Below are 14876 nucleotides of genomic sequence, written 5' to 3' on the forward strand. Positions count from 1 at the left end.
GGTGGGGTGTGGCATTCTCGTCTTGTGAAATACGCCTGCCTGGCCACTAGCAAATCAATACGATAAGTTACCCCTCATACTAGCTAGACAGGCAGTTAATGTAGAAACAGGCAAAGTCTGCCATGATTATCATAGTGTTTCAGGAGCCGAGCTCTGGTCTAGCTCCTGCTTTCCTGTGCTCTGAGCAAGACGTGGCTTGTCTGACTTGTTTGGCTACTACAACTCACCATGGAAGGATACTCAGTCATCTGTCAAATCATAACTGTCGCATCTGCTGCTAAGCTGAGATTTTGTTTTTCAAAAATTCCATTTTTCTACATTTCTACCTTTGCATTCCTTTGTTTTGCTTTGTTCCTTTGTTGTTCTCAGCTTACTAAGCTAAGAGCTGCATTATCAGGGTGACTCCTTTGCAGTTTTTACAGCTAAGATATTGTGTGAGTGTGTGTGTGTGTGTGAGTGTGTGTGTGTGTGTGTGTGTGTGTGTGTGTGTGTGTGTGTGTGTGTGTGCGCACGCGCGCATGTGTGCACACACATGTGCACACCATTCCACTTTTCTTGCCCTGCACATATTTGCTTTTGTTCTGGTCCTCTTCCTGCTGTCTTGCTTGAAATGATCTTGACCAAACTGGAAAAGGTCATGGTCAGAGAGAAGATTGTCTCAAAGCAGTGATCACTGTCTATTTGCTAACTTTCTCTCTTTGTGAGTGTGTGTGTGTGTGTGTGTGTGTGTGTGTGTGTGTGCAGACAGGTGCCTGAATCCTTTTGTTTGTGTATTTGTCATTTTGTCTTTTTGGCCTGGCCTGCATGTTTGTGGCCTGGTTTACCCAGAAGATTGTGTGTGTGTGTGTGTGTGTGTGTATCTTTGAAGTTCTGTCACTAAGGGGCGCTTAAGGAGACACCGGGACTTCAAAGCACCTGCCTTGGTGTCTGTGTGACATTTGGATAGGGGTTGGAGGAATGGTAGAGATTAGAGGGGCTTGGTTGCACTGCTAGCTGCTGTGGGCTGTTTACCCGTGCTCCGCCTGGATTCACTTTCACTACTGCCTACATGAGCCCTCTACTTCTAGCAACAAAAGAACTGTGTTGGGCACTGTAACCCTACTACTCACCCTAGGACCTCCTCACGCACGTCCCCCAATCACACACACATACACACACGCATGCACACATTGACATGTTCCACACACTCACATTTTTTGTACATACCCTCACACACAAACACACATAGTTTATCTCTCTTCCCAGCTACTGTGTTAGCTCTTGTACTGTTAATATGCACCCATTTGTACATGGTTCCTAGTAGAAAAAAAAAAATCACCACCCCATCTGTCACAACTTTTGCACTGACAAACTCAAACACACATACGAACACATACATTTTATGTCCTCTATCCTGAAGGTCACCAGTTTCCCACTGCTGTCCATGTTGTTTTAGAGTGCTTGCTTATTCTGGCACCATAAAGAACCAGAACAGGTGTTAATGTGTTAGCCAGCAGGATGTCACATGTTGGGCTATCATAAGCCTTTCAGCAGTTGTCCTTTTGGACGAGGCCAAGGTGAGTGGTATGATATGGGGGAGCACTAGGATTGTTCACTATGTGGCTTCATGTTTATGTGAAGAGTTAACTTAAGGACAGGAAGGAGGGGTTGATGGAAAAACAGCCCATGTGCACCACTGCCTATCTCAGAGTGTTGTGAAGGGGAGAGTGGGGCAAAGATGGATGTGGATAAGTTGTTAAATTGATTTTTTGAAATCCACAGAGGCTAGAGTAATATATCTAGTGTTTGCATATCCACATTTGCATCATCTGTCCATCTTGTGATCTGTCCATCTTTATGGAATTTCATTAGTTTTGCCCCACTATCAACCTAACTATGGACTGAAAGACTAGAAATTTTGAGAATTGAAAGTTGATGTGGTTTTTGAAAATGAAGTGATATCACTGTCAATGAAGAAGAAGCCTTTTTGGCTGATTAAATTTAGACAATGCTTTTCTTGGACTACTCTACTGTCTCATAAAAATGGCACAGAGGATACAATAATGAGTTATAATTCAGAAAAAGAGAGGGGAAACATTATGACAAACCTATAGCCTGTCATATCTTTTATGCTCTGGTGTCATACCCTGTTTACCTTGTGTTTGTGTGTGTGTGTGTGTGTGTGTGTAGGTGAACATTCAGGACCTGGACTACCATCATTACCTGCCACTCTTCTTTGACGGCCTTTGCGAGACGGTTCACCCCTATGAGTTTTTCGCCCGACAGGGTGTTCACGACATGTTGGATCATGGAAGCGACAGGGTCCTTCCTGTCATCCCACAACTTATCATCCCCATCAGAAGTGAGTGTAACCACAGAGGGACCAAAGCATAACTGTAACATTAACACAGCACAGCAAAACTAACCGTAGCATAACCAAAAACCATAACAAGCGAGTCTCAATAAAACATAAGCATAGCCACAGCATAGTTACCAGAACTCAACCTAACCAAAATATAATCATACTACAGCTGTAACATAACCAAAACAGGTTGTACATCACTATTCTAACACAATATAAATATGACAACCACAAGAAGTTCTCAATTAAAAAAAAAAAACCTTAACATCAAAGCAATAACATACTCGTATGCCAACACATACAGTGAGATGAATAAGCCCACTCTATTGATGACTGATTTTTTTTTTTTAATCTTGCCCTGATTTATTACATTCATCATTAATGAATTTGAAATTTGAATGGGTACCTACTTCAGGCATTTTTGAAGAGGGGATGAAATGTGCTTACTGAGAACAGAATTTCTCAAGAGCAAATAACTCCATGATTACTGAAGTATTTAAATATTTTTCTGACACTGGTCAGCTTAACATAGTGGATGCTGCTGTAATTGATCTCACTGTGTTTCCCAGCCACTTAACCACAGTCATGCTGCTGCCTCTGATATGGCTTGGCCAGCCTTGTGCCTGGCCTAATTTGGCCCTAACTACAGAACCCTACAGACCTCTGTTCTTTTCTTAGCAACTGTGAAATCCCCTTGTTCTCAGAGACCCGCACACAGTCCCGTGGAAGGAACGCCAGTGCAAATCCTCACAGAAATACTAGTGCGTGCGGCCCTGTGGTAGCGCTGAAGTGACTGAAATATTTGAAATGTGGGAGGTCTGTGCCCAGAAAAACGTGCCTCCTCGTCTGCCAGTGATTAGCCCCACAGTGTCTCTCTCATATCTGTGTGTGGTGGTTGTCATGGTAACAAGTCACACCCCGTGATCTATAGTATTTATAAAAATAGACATAGAGTTCAGACAAACAACGCTATAAACTTGAATGGTAAAGAAACACTAAGCCACAGACAGAACACACGTGGGTCTGTTACGTTTGACTGGAGTCAGTTGAATCTGCATTTTAAAATTTGCTTCAAATAATGGGCAAAAAGCTGGACAACTGACCACCCAACCCCTATTTACCACGTTTAAGCACTATGTAGAGACACACGCACATACCTACACTTGCATTAACACACTCACCAAATGTTGACATGAGTGACTCTGTGACCCAGGAAGCTGACACTTGTCTGACTGAAAGTGAGCTCAGAGCCATAAGACACATGTGAAACCATGTTAAATTCACTGTTCCACCGCCAAACTGTTGTTACAATTTGCCAATTTTGTGTATAGCAATGCATTTATGCACTTCTGTCCACTACAGCATAAAAGTTTCATTTTCTATTCACCTATTCTGTTGTAATGACTAATTGATTTCATTGTAGTTTCTGCCATGCATTCAGCTGTGTCACAACAACACCACTAAACTAAATACACAAAAATCAATTTATATTATCACTTTAATTATTTAGCTGAATATGATTTATATCATTATATCATACAGTTAGAAAATAATTACGTACCAGTTGTTAATATCTTTCTGTGATTATTTGATCTGATTGACAGGCCTGTGTACATCGTTTTTTGTTTTTTTTAACTGTCTGAAAATTACATTAAATGGCTTAAACTCTTTGCTGTTTTCAGCAGTCTCTACTTATATGCATGGACAAACACACATGCCACGCTATAAGTCCTAATCCTTTGCCAACTTTCGTCATCTGCTTTGCAAGGCAAGTCCAAAGCCAATATGCTCTTTATGTAAACGTGAACATGCACACACACACACACACACACACACCTAGCTGATAATGGAATTTTAAATGGCTTTGCTCGTTATTGGGCCCTCAGCTTTATTAAAATGGCGCCCATTGGCTCGCTGGTCATTCTGCAAAGCCACCAGTCTATATCTCTGTTGCAGATTAATTGCTTTGGAGGAGAGAGAGAGAGAAGAAAAAGAAACAGTGAGGGAGAAAAGAGAGAGAGGTTTCAGTCTTAGAGGCAGAAAAGTTTTGCTGACATGAATTTGGCTTCTGTGCCCTTTGCGTATTGTTATTAGGCAGTTAGCTGTATAATATCAGACTGCCTCCAGACTTACCAATGAGGAGACCCAGCCTCTCTACACAATCCTCTGAGAGAACTAAAACAGTCCAAGGTTTAAACATCCTTGTTCTTCTTGAAATGCATCATGTACTGATTTATAATATGACGTCTTGAGAGAGATTGATAAATAGAGTCATACATCTTATTCACTCTACTACATACAGGCCTAGCAGTTGGAAAATAAGATCATTTTGGAGTGCAAACAAGGAAGAATTTTTGATTTTGATTCTGGTTTGAATCTAAGCCTGAAAAACAGCTCTAAACTGAAATCTTATTGTCTTCATTGTATTTTTAAAGTATGCAAGCAGCCAAGTATGCTTGTGTATAACACTTCTTGAATGAGTTTAAAGGATATAACACATCCTTCCTGTTCTTTGGATAGATAAAAATAAGCAGACGTTGTTTTCCTCTCACTCACACAAAACGGGCGTAACATTTGCTCTAATGCAAGCAAAATGAAACCTTCATTGTTATATTCCCTGCATCTTAAGCACAAGAACGTGTTATTCCTTTTTTTTGTGAGGGTAGAGAGATGTTTATATTCGAAGTTTTAACAAATACAATTACTAAAACTCTTCAAAATGTCACCCTGTCTGTGACATTTTCAATAGGAGAACGCACTGGGCCATTCATTTCCACAGTTCAATATGCTACACGGCAACATGAATTAATGATAACTTTATTCCTGGATACCATGGCCTCAATATATGTGACTGGGAAGCTCCCTTACACAAGCACTGATGCATAATTGAACGCTCTCACACCTTCCAAATGTCACACCTTGGAAAATTGTTTGCTGTGCTTTGGTAATTCCGTTTTCATTGTTTGTAATTTGTGTTTAAAAAAAAAAATGGAGCTCCTGATGTTAACTTTTCACTGGCAAAAGGTTTTGACCGAATGAGTATAATACAGACCCCACAGACTCTCACGTGATTATTTCATTCCTGTTATGTGAAAAATAAGTAAACTGTCTTAATGGGTAATTCAGCGAGGCAATAGCAGGGGAAAATTGCTAGAGTTAAGATCAGACTTAATGTGTGCACCTACTGCCTTTGCAGGTAAGAGAGCGGGTATGCATGCATGTGTACATTTGGCTGTCCACATTTGGTTGTGATAGAAAATGGAACACGGAAGATGAGCGCGTCTAATTTGGAAGGCCACGTGTTTGTTCTCTTTTTCTTTCGTTGTTTACCTTGTGATGCGTCATCCATTTTCATATGGGCAGCTTTTTTGTTTGTGTGTGCATCTTTGCAAGGGTGTGTTTTTTTTGTTTTGTTTTTTTTAATGCGTATGTATGTGTTTAGTTATTTGTGTGTTTGTGTGTTATTGTGATGTATCGAAGTGTATGCGTCTATGTGCGTTGGCATGCTAGAATGATTTGTGTAAGTGTCTGTGTCTCTGTGTCTTTCTGTCCTTGTGTTAGTTTGTCTGCAAGTGTTTCTATTTTATGTCTGTTTGGTTTGTATCTGTGCCACAGTTGAGCTGCTATCAATATCAGCTTGTGTGTCTGATTGTGACAGGCCTTCATTTGCATATGGGCTATGTTTTGTCATGAGGCCATTGGTGTTTTTCTGCTTGTGTCTCGCTTCCTCTCCGCTCCAGCTGTCATACAGGACATTTTACAGTAAGTGGCTATTCACTGCCACCTCCCTAGCACACAACACTAATGTAATTCATGTCCCCCACCCACAGCATGTTCCAAAACCACTTTCCAATTCTCTCAGTCATATTCTGAAACGATTGCAGCTTCTTTATAAAATATGAGTGTCCCCTGACAGTTTATACTGAAAGAACAGTGACTGCCTCTGTGGATGTGAAGTTAGACGTATGCTGACCCTGTTTTCTTTCTTGTATAAAGACTTTGTATAGGTGCAAGGGGTGGGTTGTGAGTGTCGTCTTGTGCTGTATATTTAATAATGTCTAAAACATGGGTTTGGGTGTGAAGTTTCCTGTCATGCCATAATAATTAGAATAAACGTAGGTGGAATGGTCGCACAGAAAGAAAACGTTCTCATATAGGCCTATATGTTGTCACTCTTTCTCATTCATGCAAATACAACAAACTTATTCCCAACATTGTACCGTTTCATATACTCACACATACGCATCATCACGTCCGATTGCAGTGGGTTCCATCTGAAGGCCGATCTTGGCTCCAGGAATTGATTTGGGGGGGCTGGCAGGAACGAGTAGGCTTTGCTGTGTGATTGTGTGTGTGTGTGTGTGTGTGTGTGTGTGTGTGTGTGTGTGTGTGTGTGTTTGTGCATGCCTTTGCCTGATTTGGCCTTAATATATTGAGGATTATTCTTATCAGTTAGGCCTAAGTGGCAGGGAACTGAAGGGGCTGAATCACTAATTCTCAGTTAGATGTCTCTCCCGGGGCCATTAGTGAAGGAATTGTAAGGTTTGTTGAGAAGACCTTGTGGCAGAGCTACTCCTCTTAGAGGGATCTTTTACCCACTGACCTTTGACACTCTCTCTCTCTCTCTCTCTCTCTCTCTCTCTCGCATAGATGCCCTGAATACCAGGAACAAGCAGGTGATCTGCACCACACTGAAGTGCCTACAGCATTTGGTGATCTGTGACGCCAAGGTGGGGGAGGCACTGGTGCCCTACTTCAGACAGATCCTACCCGTCTTCAACCTGTTTAAGAACATGAAGAGTGAGTAACTCGTGTGTGTGTGTGTGTGTGTGTGTGTGTGTTTGTGTATTCTACTGCTCAGCACCTTTTTGGTGATGTGTTTTGATGGGTGAGGGTGGAAAGGGAGTCATCTGGTCTACTATGACATGATCAGGTACTGATGGTGGTGTTTTTGATGATTCCTTCTGCATTCTGGGATATATTAGATCTGCTTTATATTTTTAAGATACAGACCCTTATCCAGACATGTTTACTTAGAGCAGCTCAGAGTCAGTAACAGAGGTAAGTGTGTAAGAGTCACCTTAGGTTATTCATGGTTCAATGGCAATAACCCACATCAGGAAACAAAACCTGCTCCACTACCTAGCCGTGACCCAGCAGCTGTCACTTGGCAGTGTTGAACTATCTTACACTGAGGTATGAGTATTTCAGTACTCTGACCCCACACGAACCCTCAAAACCTTAAGTTATCTTCAGTGACATTTTCTGCTCTTGTTGGTGCACGTATCAGGACTAAAACTTAAAGACTGATTTAAAATGAACAGTACTTATTTCATTTCCATATGAGCATAGACCGCTCTTTTCCAACTTGCTCTCATCTGACACTTGCTTATCACACTGTCAGCTTTGACAGAATCTGCTATGTTACTTTAGCAAAAAAAGACAATGTCCTTGCTAACGCATGTCTGTCACCATCGACCCGCCGTCAGCCATTTTGTGATTGGCATTCAATAGATGGTGGAGGTTTGTGTGTTGGAGTCAGACAGTTGGGACATGCTCTATTCATTGCCATTGTGCGTTAGAGGACTGCGGGGGCTAGCGTTTTATTCAGCCGTGTCAGTTTGGACTGTGAAAAGCAGCATTGTGAATCAATCACATAAACACCAGCTTAAATAACAGGAACAAGGCAGAGCTTTCACTGCTTTAATCAATATCCAATTTGAATCTCTTGTCTGTTTAATTCCATTACATTATCTGGTACGCTTTTGGCAAAGGAAAAAAGACAAAAGAGAGAGACAGGGGAGAAAGAGGAAGACAAAGGAGTAAAGGAGGAAAAATCTGTTTCTTATTTAGACCCAGCCCTCCATGTACATCTGCTTGGCAAATTAACTTTGCAGTCAATCCCTTTAACCGTTTTTGGAGTCTGACATGGCTCCGATGCAGTGCTTGGCCAGTGAACTCTCGTGAAATGCTACTGCTGACGCTAAAAGGCTGTCACACATGGATTGGAGGTTCCTTTCCAACAATCTTAGGAAGTCTGACTTCTCGGTTCAGTCTACCTGTTAGTAATGGCTGGATCAGGGCTGGGTGTTAAGGGTGATTGGGTTGATGAAGGAGTGGAGATCAGTAGAGAACAGTTTTTCTGAGTGTATTTCTGCTTCCTCTAAAACTGGCCAGAGTTTCTTAGTTTAGATGTTCATTTTACAAAAACTCTCATTTGGTTCTGTTCTTTCTCTTTTGTTATCTTTAAATAAACATGTTACAGTTTCTTCTTTATTATTATTATTGTTATAATTATTATTATTATTATAGTAGAAAATGGAATGACCCAGGACCTGTATCCACACTGAATCATCCACGGCATGAAAAAGAATCAGACAAGCAACATAAAATGTAAACAGGGAACCCTTGCATGATTAAAGCCATGGTACTCACATGAACAGACAAGTACACACACACACACATACACACACACATACACATACACGTCCCACACTGACTCTTTCTGTGCTTTCTGGTTCTTTATTCCTTTATCTGGTTATAACCACTGTCTTTGTGTAGCTTGTCACTAACAGTGTCTTCCAGTCTCTGTGTGATCTTATCTGTGTTCTGCACACAGCCACCAGTGACGCTGTTCTCTGTGTTCTGCACACAGCCATCAGTGACGCTGTTCTCTGTGCTCTGCACACAGCCACCAGTGACGCTGTTCTCTGTGTTCTGCACACAGCCATCAGTGACGCTGTTCTCTGTGCTCTGCACACAGCCACCAGTGACACTGTTCTCTGTTCTGCACACAGCCGCCAGTGACGCTGTTCTCTGTTCTGCACACAGCCGCCAGTGATGCTGTTCTCTGTGTTCTGCACACAGCCACCAGTGACACTGTTTTGAGGATGTGCAAACCCTTATAATCTGGTAGTGGCCAGGGTTCCTAATGGAACCATCTTTCTCGAGTCTGTTTGTAAAGAAAGAGGAAATGTTTCATTTCCTGTTAAAACCATTTGGACTCAATTGGTCTCTTTAATTGCATTATATTTTTGGACCTCTTACAGTATGTACATATGTGTTTGCTTTGGGTCCATGTGTGTGTGCGTGTGTCTGCTTGTATGTCTGTTCTGGTACAGTAGCTGTAAGTGGTTGTGTCTGTGTGTGTTTGCATGTGCACATGGAGGAAGGAGGGCAAAAACCAGAGGTGTAATTTGCACAGCTCTCTTGTTCTGCAGACTTTGATGAATTTCATTCTTAATCAAACACAGCAACAGTTTTTATGAGGGAGAGATGCAGCTTGTCATCCAGCAAATTCCAGTGCATGCATTCAGCTCTTTCCAGGAACAGCTGGGGTGTATGTGTGTGCGTGTGTGTGTGACTGTGTGTGTGTGTGTCCTCTGTGTGTGGATTTATGTGTGTTTGTTTACTTGCTAACACCTGTGAGATTTTTTCTTTTCTTTTCCTTCTTTCTTTCTTTTTTTTTAAAGGGATGTTTTTTGCATGTCCTGTCACAACATCTGACTCTGCCTCTTTCTATGTTCCCCTTGATATATGATCACCAAATCACAGTGTTTGGAACCGACTCAACTAGCGACTCAAAGGCATTAAACTTTGGGAAAGAGCCAAACAAATGTTCATTTGTACAGAAATGAATGATTTTGCTTGTCATCTCTGTGAAGAATCTTAGAATGTCCTAATTCTAGTCATGTTCTTAGTTCTGTGTTACACATGGCCCTCTGGGCTTCACTTACATAAAGTCACTGACTGATCTTTTAACACTGAAACAAAGAGTGATCCTTTCCTCTTACATGTATGAACCAGTCACTAAACATGGCTAACTAATGATGGGTACAGATGTTGTTCTAATGTTAGCTGCTGTAGTGAATGCTTTATGCTCGTAACCTGTGTGTGTGTGTGTGTGTGTGTGTGTCTGTGTGTGTTTAGGATGCCATTATGATTACTTTCCAGCCTTATCTGAGTGCTGTAAGTCTCTGGTTCCTCATTCATCAGTGCCAGACCCAGTGTGATCTAGTTAATTTTGCTTCCTTTATCTTGCTGTTGGGAATGTGGCCAGTTGAGATAAGCCCCTGTACATACACCCCACCCCCGCACCACTGCAACCCTAAAAACCCTGCCTGCCTTTTACTATACCTTACTGTCACAGCCTCCCTGCTCCTTCATCACCCTCTCATTTTCTCTCCCTTTTACAAACTCACATAAACACAGTCTTTTTCCTTCTCCCTCACTCGCTCTCTTTCCTCAGACACACACACACACAAACACATTTCGTATCTTTTTATGTGCTTCTTTTGACATATCGTATGTCTATCAGTCATAGACTGGATTATTTAGTTGTCTAGTATTTAAGATTTATAATAGATTACAGATATCTGTTTATAGTAGTTATTGAATGTTATATGCTCCTGTATCATTTCTACATAAATATACCATAGCAGAAACAGGTTCCTCGTGCTGTTCTGATTTTAACTTTCATTTCCATATCTGAGACAGATCTTCTGTTGGCTCAATTTCCGTGGGGATTCTTCCATAAACATTAGCTTAATCTAATGAACATTGTCAACAGCTGTTGTTAAGGGACCCACAGAAACATAGTCAGGGCATGCCCTATGTTCTGAATACACACACGCACACAGACATGGATACACACACACACACACACACACACACACACACACACACACACACACACATAAGCGTAATGTGACACACATTGCTCTGGATAGAACCCTCATATTCCCTCAGACAGCTTGCCACGGTGGAGGAATGGGGGTTTCAGTCCTGTCTGGCAATCCCGCAGGCTTTCCTTAGCCATGAGATATTTATCAGGCAATCCAATCTCTCCATCCCTGACATCCTCTTTTGCTGCTGGGGCAGGCACAGGAAGACCAAAGCACGGGCAACTGCTGTCTGCATTCTCGCCTGCTTCACATCACATAATAATTGTCTCTCCTTCTGCCACTTTGTCTTAAAAAAAGATATTGAAAATATTGAAATATACTTATGTACATTCATTCCCCTCTAGATATGCCCACAGCCTGCATTAATTTCTGTTGTCAGCAGGTCTGAGGCTCTTAGCCAATAACAGTAAAGACACCAGCCTTTGTGGGCAGTGGTAATGCTGCGCCTCCAATTTAAAGGTCACCTGATAAGGCGAGTAGCTCATGCATAATCTCAGCCACTCAGGTGCTCCCCCTTGCTTTCTCTCTCTCTCTCTCTCTCTCTCTCTCTCTCCCTCCCTCCCTCAGACACACACACACACACACTGATCTCACACACAATCTCCTCTTCCCCTCCTCTCCCTGTCCTTTCCCTCCCTCCTTACTTTAATGCACTTATTTAGTCTATGCAGGATTGTGACATTTTTTTTGATATCCTTTCCCTCCTTTTTCATGGTGTGCTGTAAGAAGACTGTTAAAAGTTCATATTTTGGCACACGCTATCACACTCTCAGCATATAGAATCAAAGGTGAAATGCCAGATGCGAAGGTCAGAAAGGTCAGAGGAGTCTCTCAGAGCTCTCTCTCTCTCTGTCTCTGTCTCCCCCCCTCTTGCTCTCCCTCTCCCTCTGTCTCTCATTGTCTCTGTCCCTCTCTCTTTCTGTCTCTCTCTCACTGTCTCTTTCTGTCTCTCTCTTGCCTGTAATCCAAAAGCCTCTATGTGACATAATGGGATAGTCCTCATAATTAATTCCAGTCTTAATGAGATTAACACACTGTAATTGGAAAATTAGAGGGAATTTCACATGATTTGAAGTGTTTTAGAGGAGGCCTGTGGTGCTCCTCATGCCCTGACATTTATTGTTACGCTTCAGGATTTAAACACTTATTATTCCACACAAGAATCTAATCACGTCAGGCAAAAAAGAGCCCTCAGCAAAACCAGACTTTTGGCTTAATGATGCAAAGCCCCCACCCACTCTGAAATGATTTCCCATCCATAACAGCCACACACTTGGGGGGTGGCGATTTATGTTTTATTTAATTTTGAGTTATATATTTGTGTTATACAGGGGCTATCATCCATAGGAAGGTTCCAGCTTTTCCATATACTGCTTTTAATGTGAATTAAATAATAAATCACATTGTTTGTTTCATTACTACAGCAATGCAGTGTTGTGGTTCAGAGGTGGTGTGTGTATGTGAGTGTTTGGAGATGGTGTTGTGTGGGTGTGTGTACGTTTGTGTCAGTGTGTTTTTTGTTGTGTCTTATACCTGTTGTAATGCTTGTGGAAAGCTCAACAACACATCATTATGTTTGGCATTTTCACAGGTGTGCAGACATGCACAGCGGGTATGCGCAGCTGTGTGTCCAGGCTCATTTAGATCAGCATACTCATACACATACACACATACTCTCTCTCTCTCTCTCTCTCTCTCTCTCTCTCTGTCTCTCTCTCTCTCTCACACACACACACACACACACACTCACCAAACATTGTATGAAAAACTCCTCACAATAGCGTATTTCTGTGTGTGTGTGTGTGTGTGTGTGTGTGTGTCTGCGTGTGTGTGTGTCTGCGTGTGTGTGTTTTGTTTGCGTTTGTCTGCGCGCGTGTGTGTGTGTATGCACGTGTGTGTGTGTGCACGCGTGTACGTGTGTGTGTCCCCACTTTCAGTAGCAGTCGTCAGTAGCACCACATGCCTGTCTCCCCATCTGTCTCTCTGTCCCTTTTCCTATCCCACAGTCTCTCTCCCACACATACACACACTCGCACACACACACACACACACACACACACACACACACACACACACACACAATCATTCACATACACACACACACAGACACACAGACACACACACTCACACACACACACACACAGATGCGCACCCACGCTCATACCATGACTTCTGTCTCCCATCGCAGCTACCCACCTCTCCACCACCTGCCCCAACAGCTTATAACAGGAGAAAAAAAAACACAGGGGGTCAATGACTCTACCCACCCAGTGATGCATTCATCTGTTCCTTGCTTGGGCAGAATGTCTGGGTTTTGTCTTTCTGGAACAGGCGGTGTGGAGTGAGAGTGTGAAAGCTGATCTCCTGGAGCAGATGTTGTAGTGCTGGGTATGTGAGGCCGACCAGAGAGCACCATGGCAGTCTCCTTTCGCACTAAGGCAGAGAGAATGGAGGAATTTCTCAGACTTGGATTAATCTGGCCAATTCTGTTATGTATGCTTGAGAGGCCCAGAGCCATTTTTTTCTACACATCTTTTTCTGTTTACTAGATAGCATGAAAGCCACATTGAAAGGACACAGATGCACTGTTGACTCATGCAACTCATGCAGAGTTTGGAGCCTCATGACTCATGAAGTGTGTATCTGACTGTTTTGGAAGGGGTTGCTAAGCTTTTTGGCTCTAAATTATGTGGTTTTGTTTGTTCATAGTCACAGCTATATGCATTGGTCATTTGTGTAGATGTTTGTATAGCATTTGAGGGTCTCTTTTAGGACTGTTGGCCTTGGCAACTGCCCCCTTGTGAGACATTCTGTGTGAGCATCAGCTCAGTGCTATAAAAGAGTAAATGTGTGTATATCTATATGGGTGTGTGTGTGTGGGTGTGTGAGTGCATGGGTGCGTATGCGTGTGGGAGTGTGTGTGTAAGCCTGTGTGTGTATGTGTGTGTAATGCAGTACTGGTACAGAATGCTCTCAGTGGGCTTCTATCTGAGTGAATCTTTCAGCAACATGTCATGTTCTCACTAAACAAACAGCACGCCAGGAGACACAGCGCAGTCTCCCCTTCTCTCTCTCTCTCTCTCTTTTTTACTCTCTCTCTCTCTCTCGCTCTTTCTCTCTCATTCCTACTCTCTCAGAATTAAACCCTTTGATTCACCCTGCAGAGAAAGAAAAAAAGCCTTCAATCTTTTCTCTCACAGTTTTTTCATTTTTCGCATCTTTGGTTAACTCGCTAGTGAGGAATGTAGGCTGCGGATGCGACATTTTGATCTCCGGACCAGGACCTTTGTAGAGTACGTTTTAGAACTCTCCGATCGTGCTGCCCTTTCTAGCCCCAGAGTCAATGTTTTTGACACGTTGTGTATTAAAAGAAATGTCAAGGTTATGCTGCCTTTCTCCTCACAAATTGCATCTGAGCTTGATCTTCATCTGACACAGCTGAAACGGGAGGCACAGGGTCGAACAAATTTGATTCTTCATCATGAGGTCAAATGTAATTGTGAATGAAATGAAAAAGAAAACAGTGTGGTGTCTTTCATCATCCCCATGCTATTGTTGTTCGTTACATTTTTTCAGCAGTCACGAACACAAGGTCTTTACGCTGCACATGCAGATCACATGGTTTCGTGTAATTAACTCTGACAACATAACCTCCACTGCCAAAGTTGTCACGTCGTATCTTGTTCTTACACCTCTCCACTGTCTACCCCCCACCCTCTCCCTGTCTCTCTCCTCTCCTCTGTTTTCCTCAACCTGCTTCGTTCCTAGACAGGTTTGTACATTGGGTGACTTTTAGCTCTTGTGGGTAGTGGAAACATGTATAGTTGGAATAGTCTGTCTGTCTTGGACCC

General features: G+C 42.4%; 1 protein-coding gene across 1 annotated transcript in view; it reads left to right on the forward strand.

Moving 5' to 3' along the window:
- pacrg (PARK2 co-regulated) overlaps positions 1-14876 on the forward strand; it is a 93512-nt gene that overhangs the window by 40079 nt on the left and 38557 nt on the right. The window contains exons 3-4 of the mRNA XM_030787470.1: positions 2170-2341; positions 6992-7141. Of these exons, the coding sequence (XP_030643330.1) occupies positions 2170-2341; positions 6992-7141 (322 nt within the window). The remainder of the gene's footprint in view (positions 1-2169; positions 2342-6991; positions 7142-14876) is intronic.

This window comes from Chanos chanos, chromosome 10, assembly GCF_902362185.1.
Source record: "Chanos chanos chromosome 10, fChaCha1.1, whole genome shotgun sequence".
NCBI classification, from domain to species: Eukaryota; Metazoa; Chordata; class Actinopteri; order Gonorynchiformes; family Chanidae; genus Chanos; species Chanos chanos.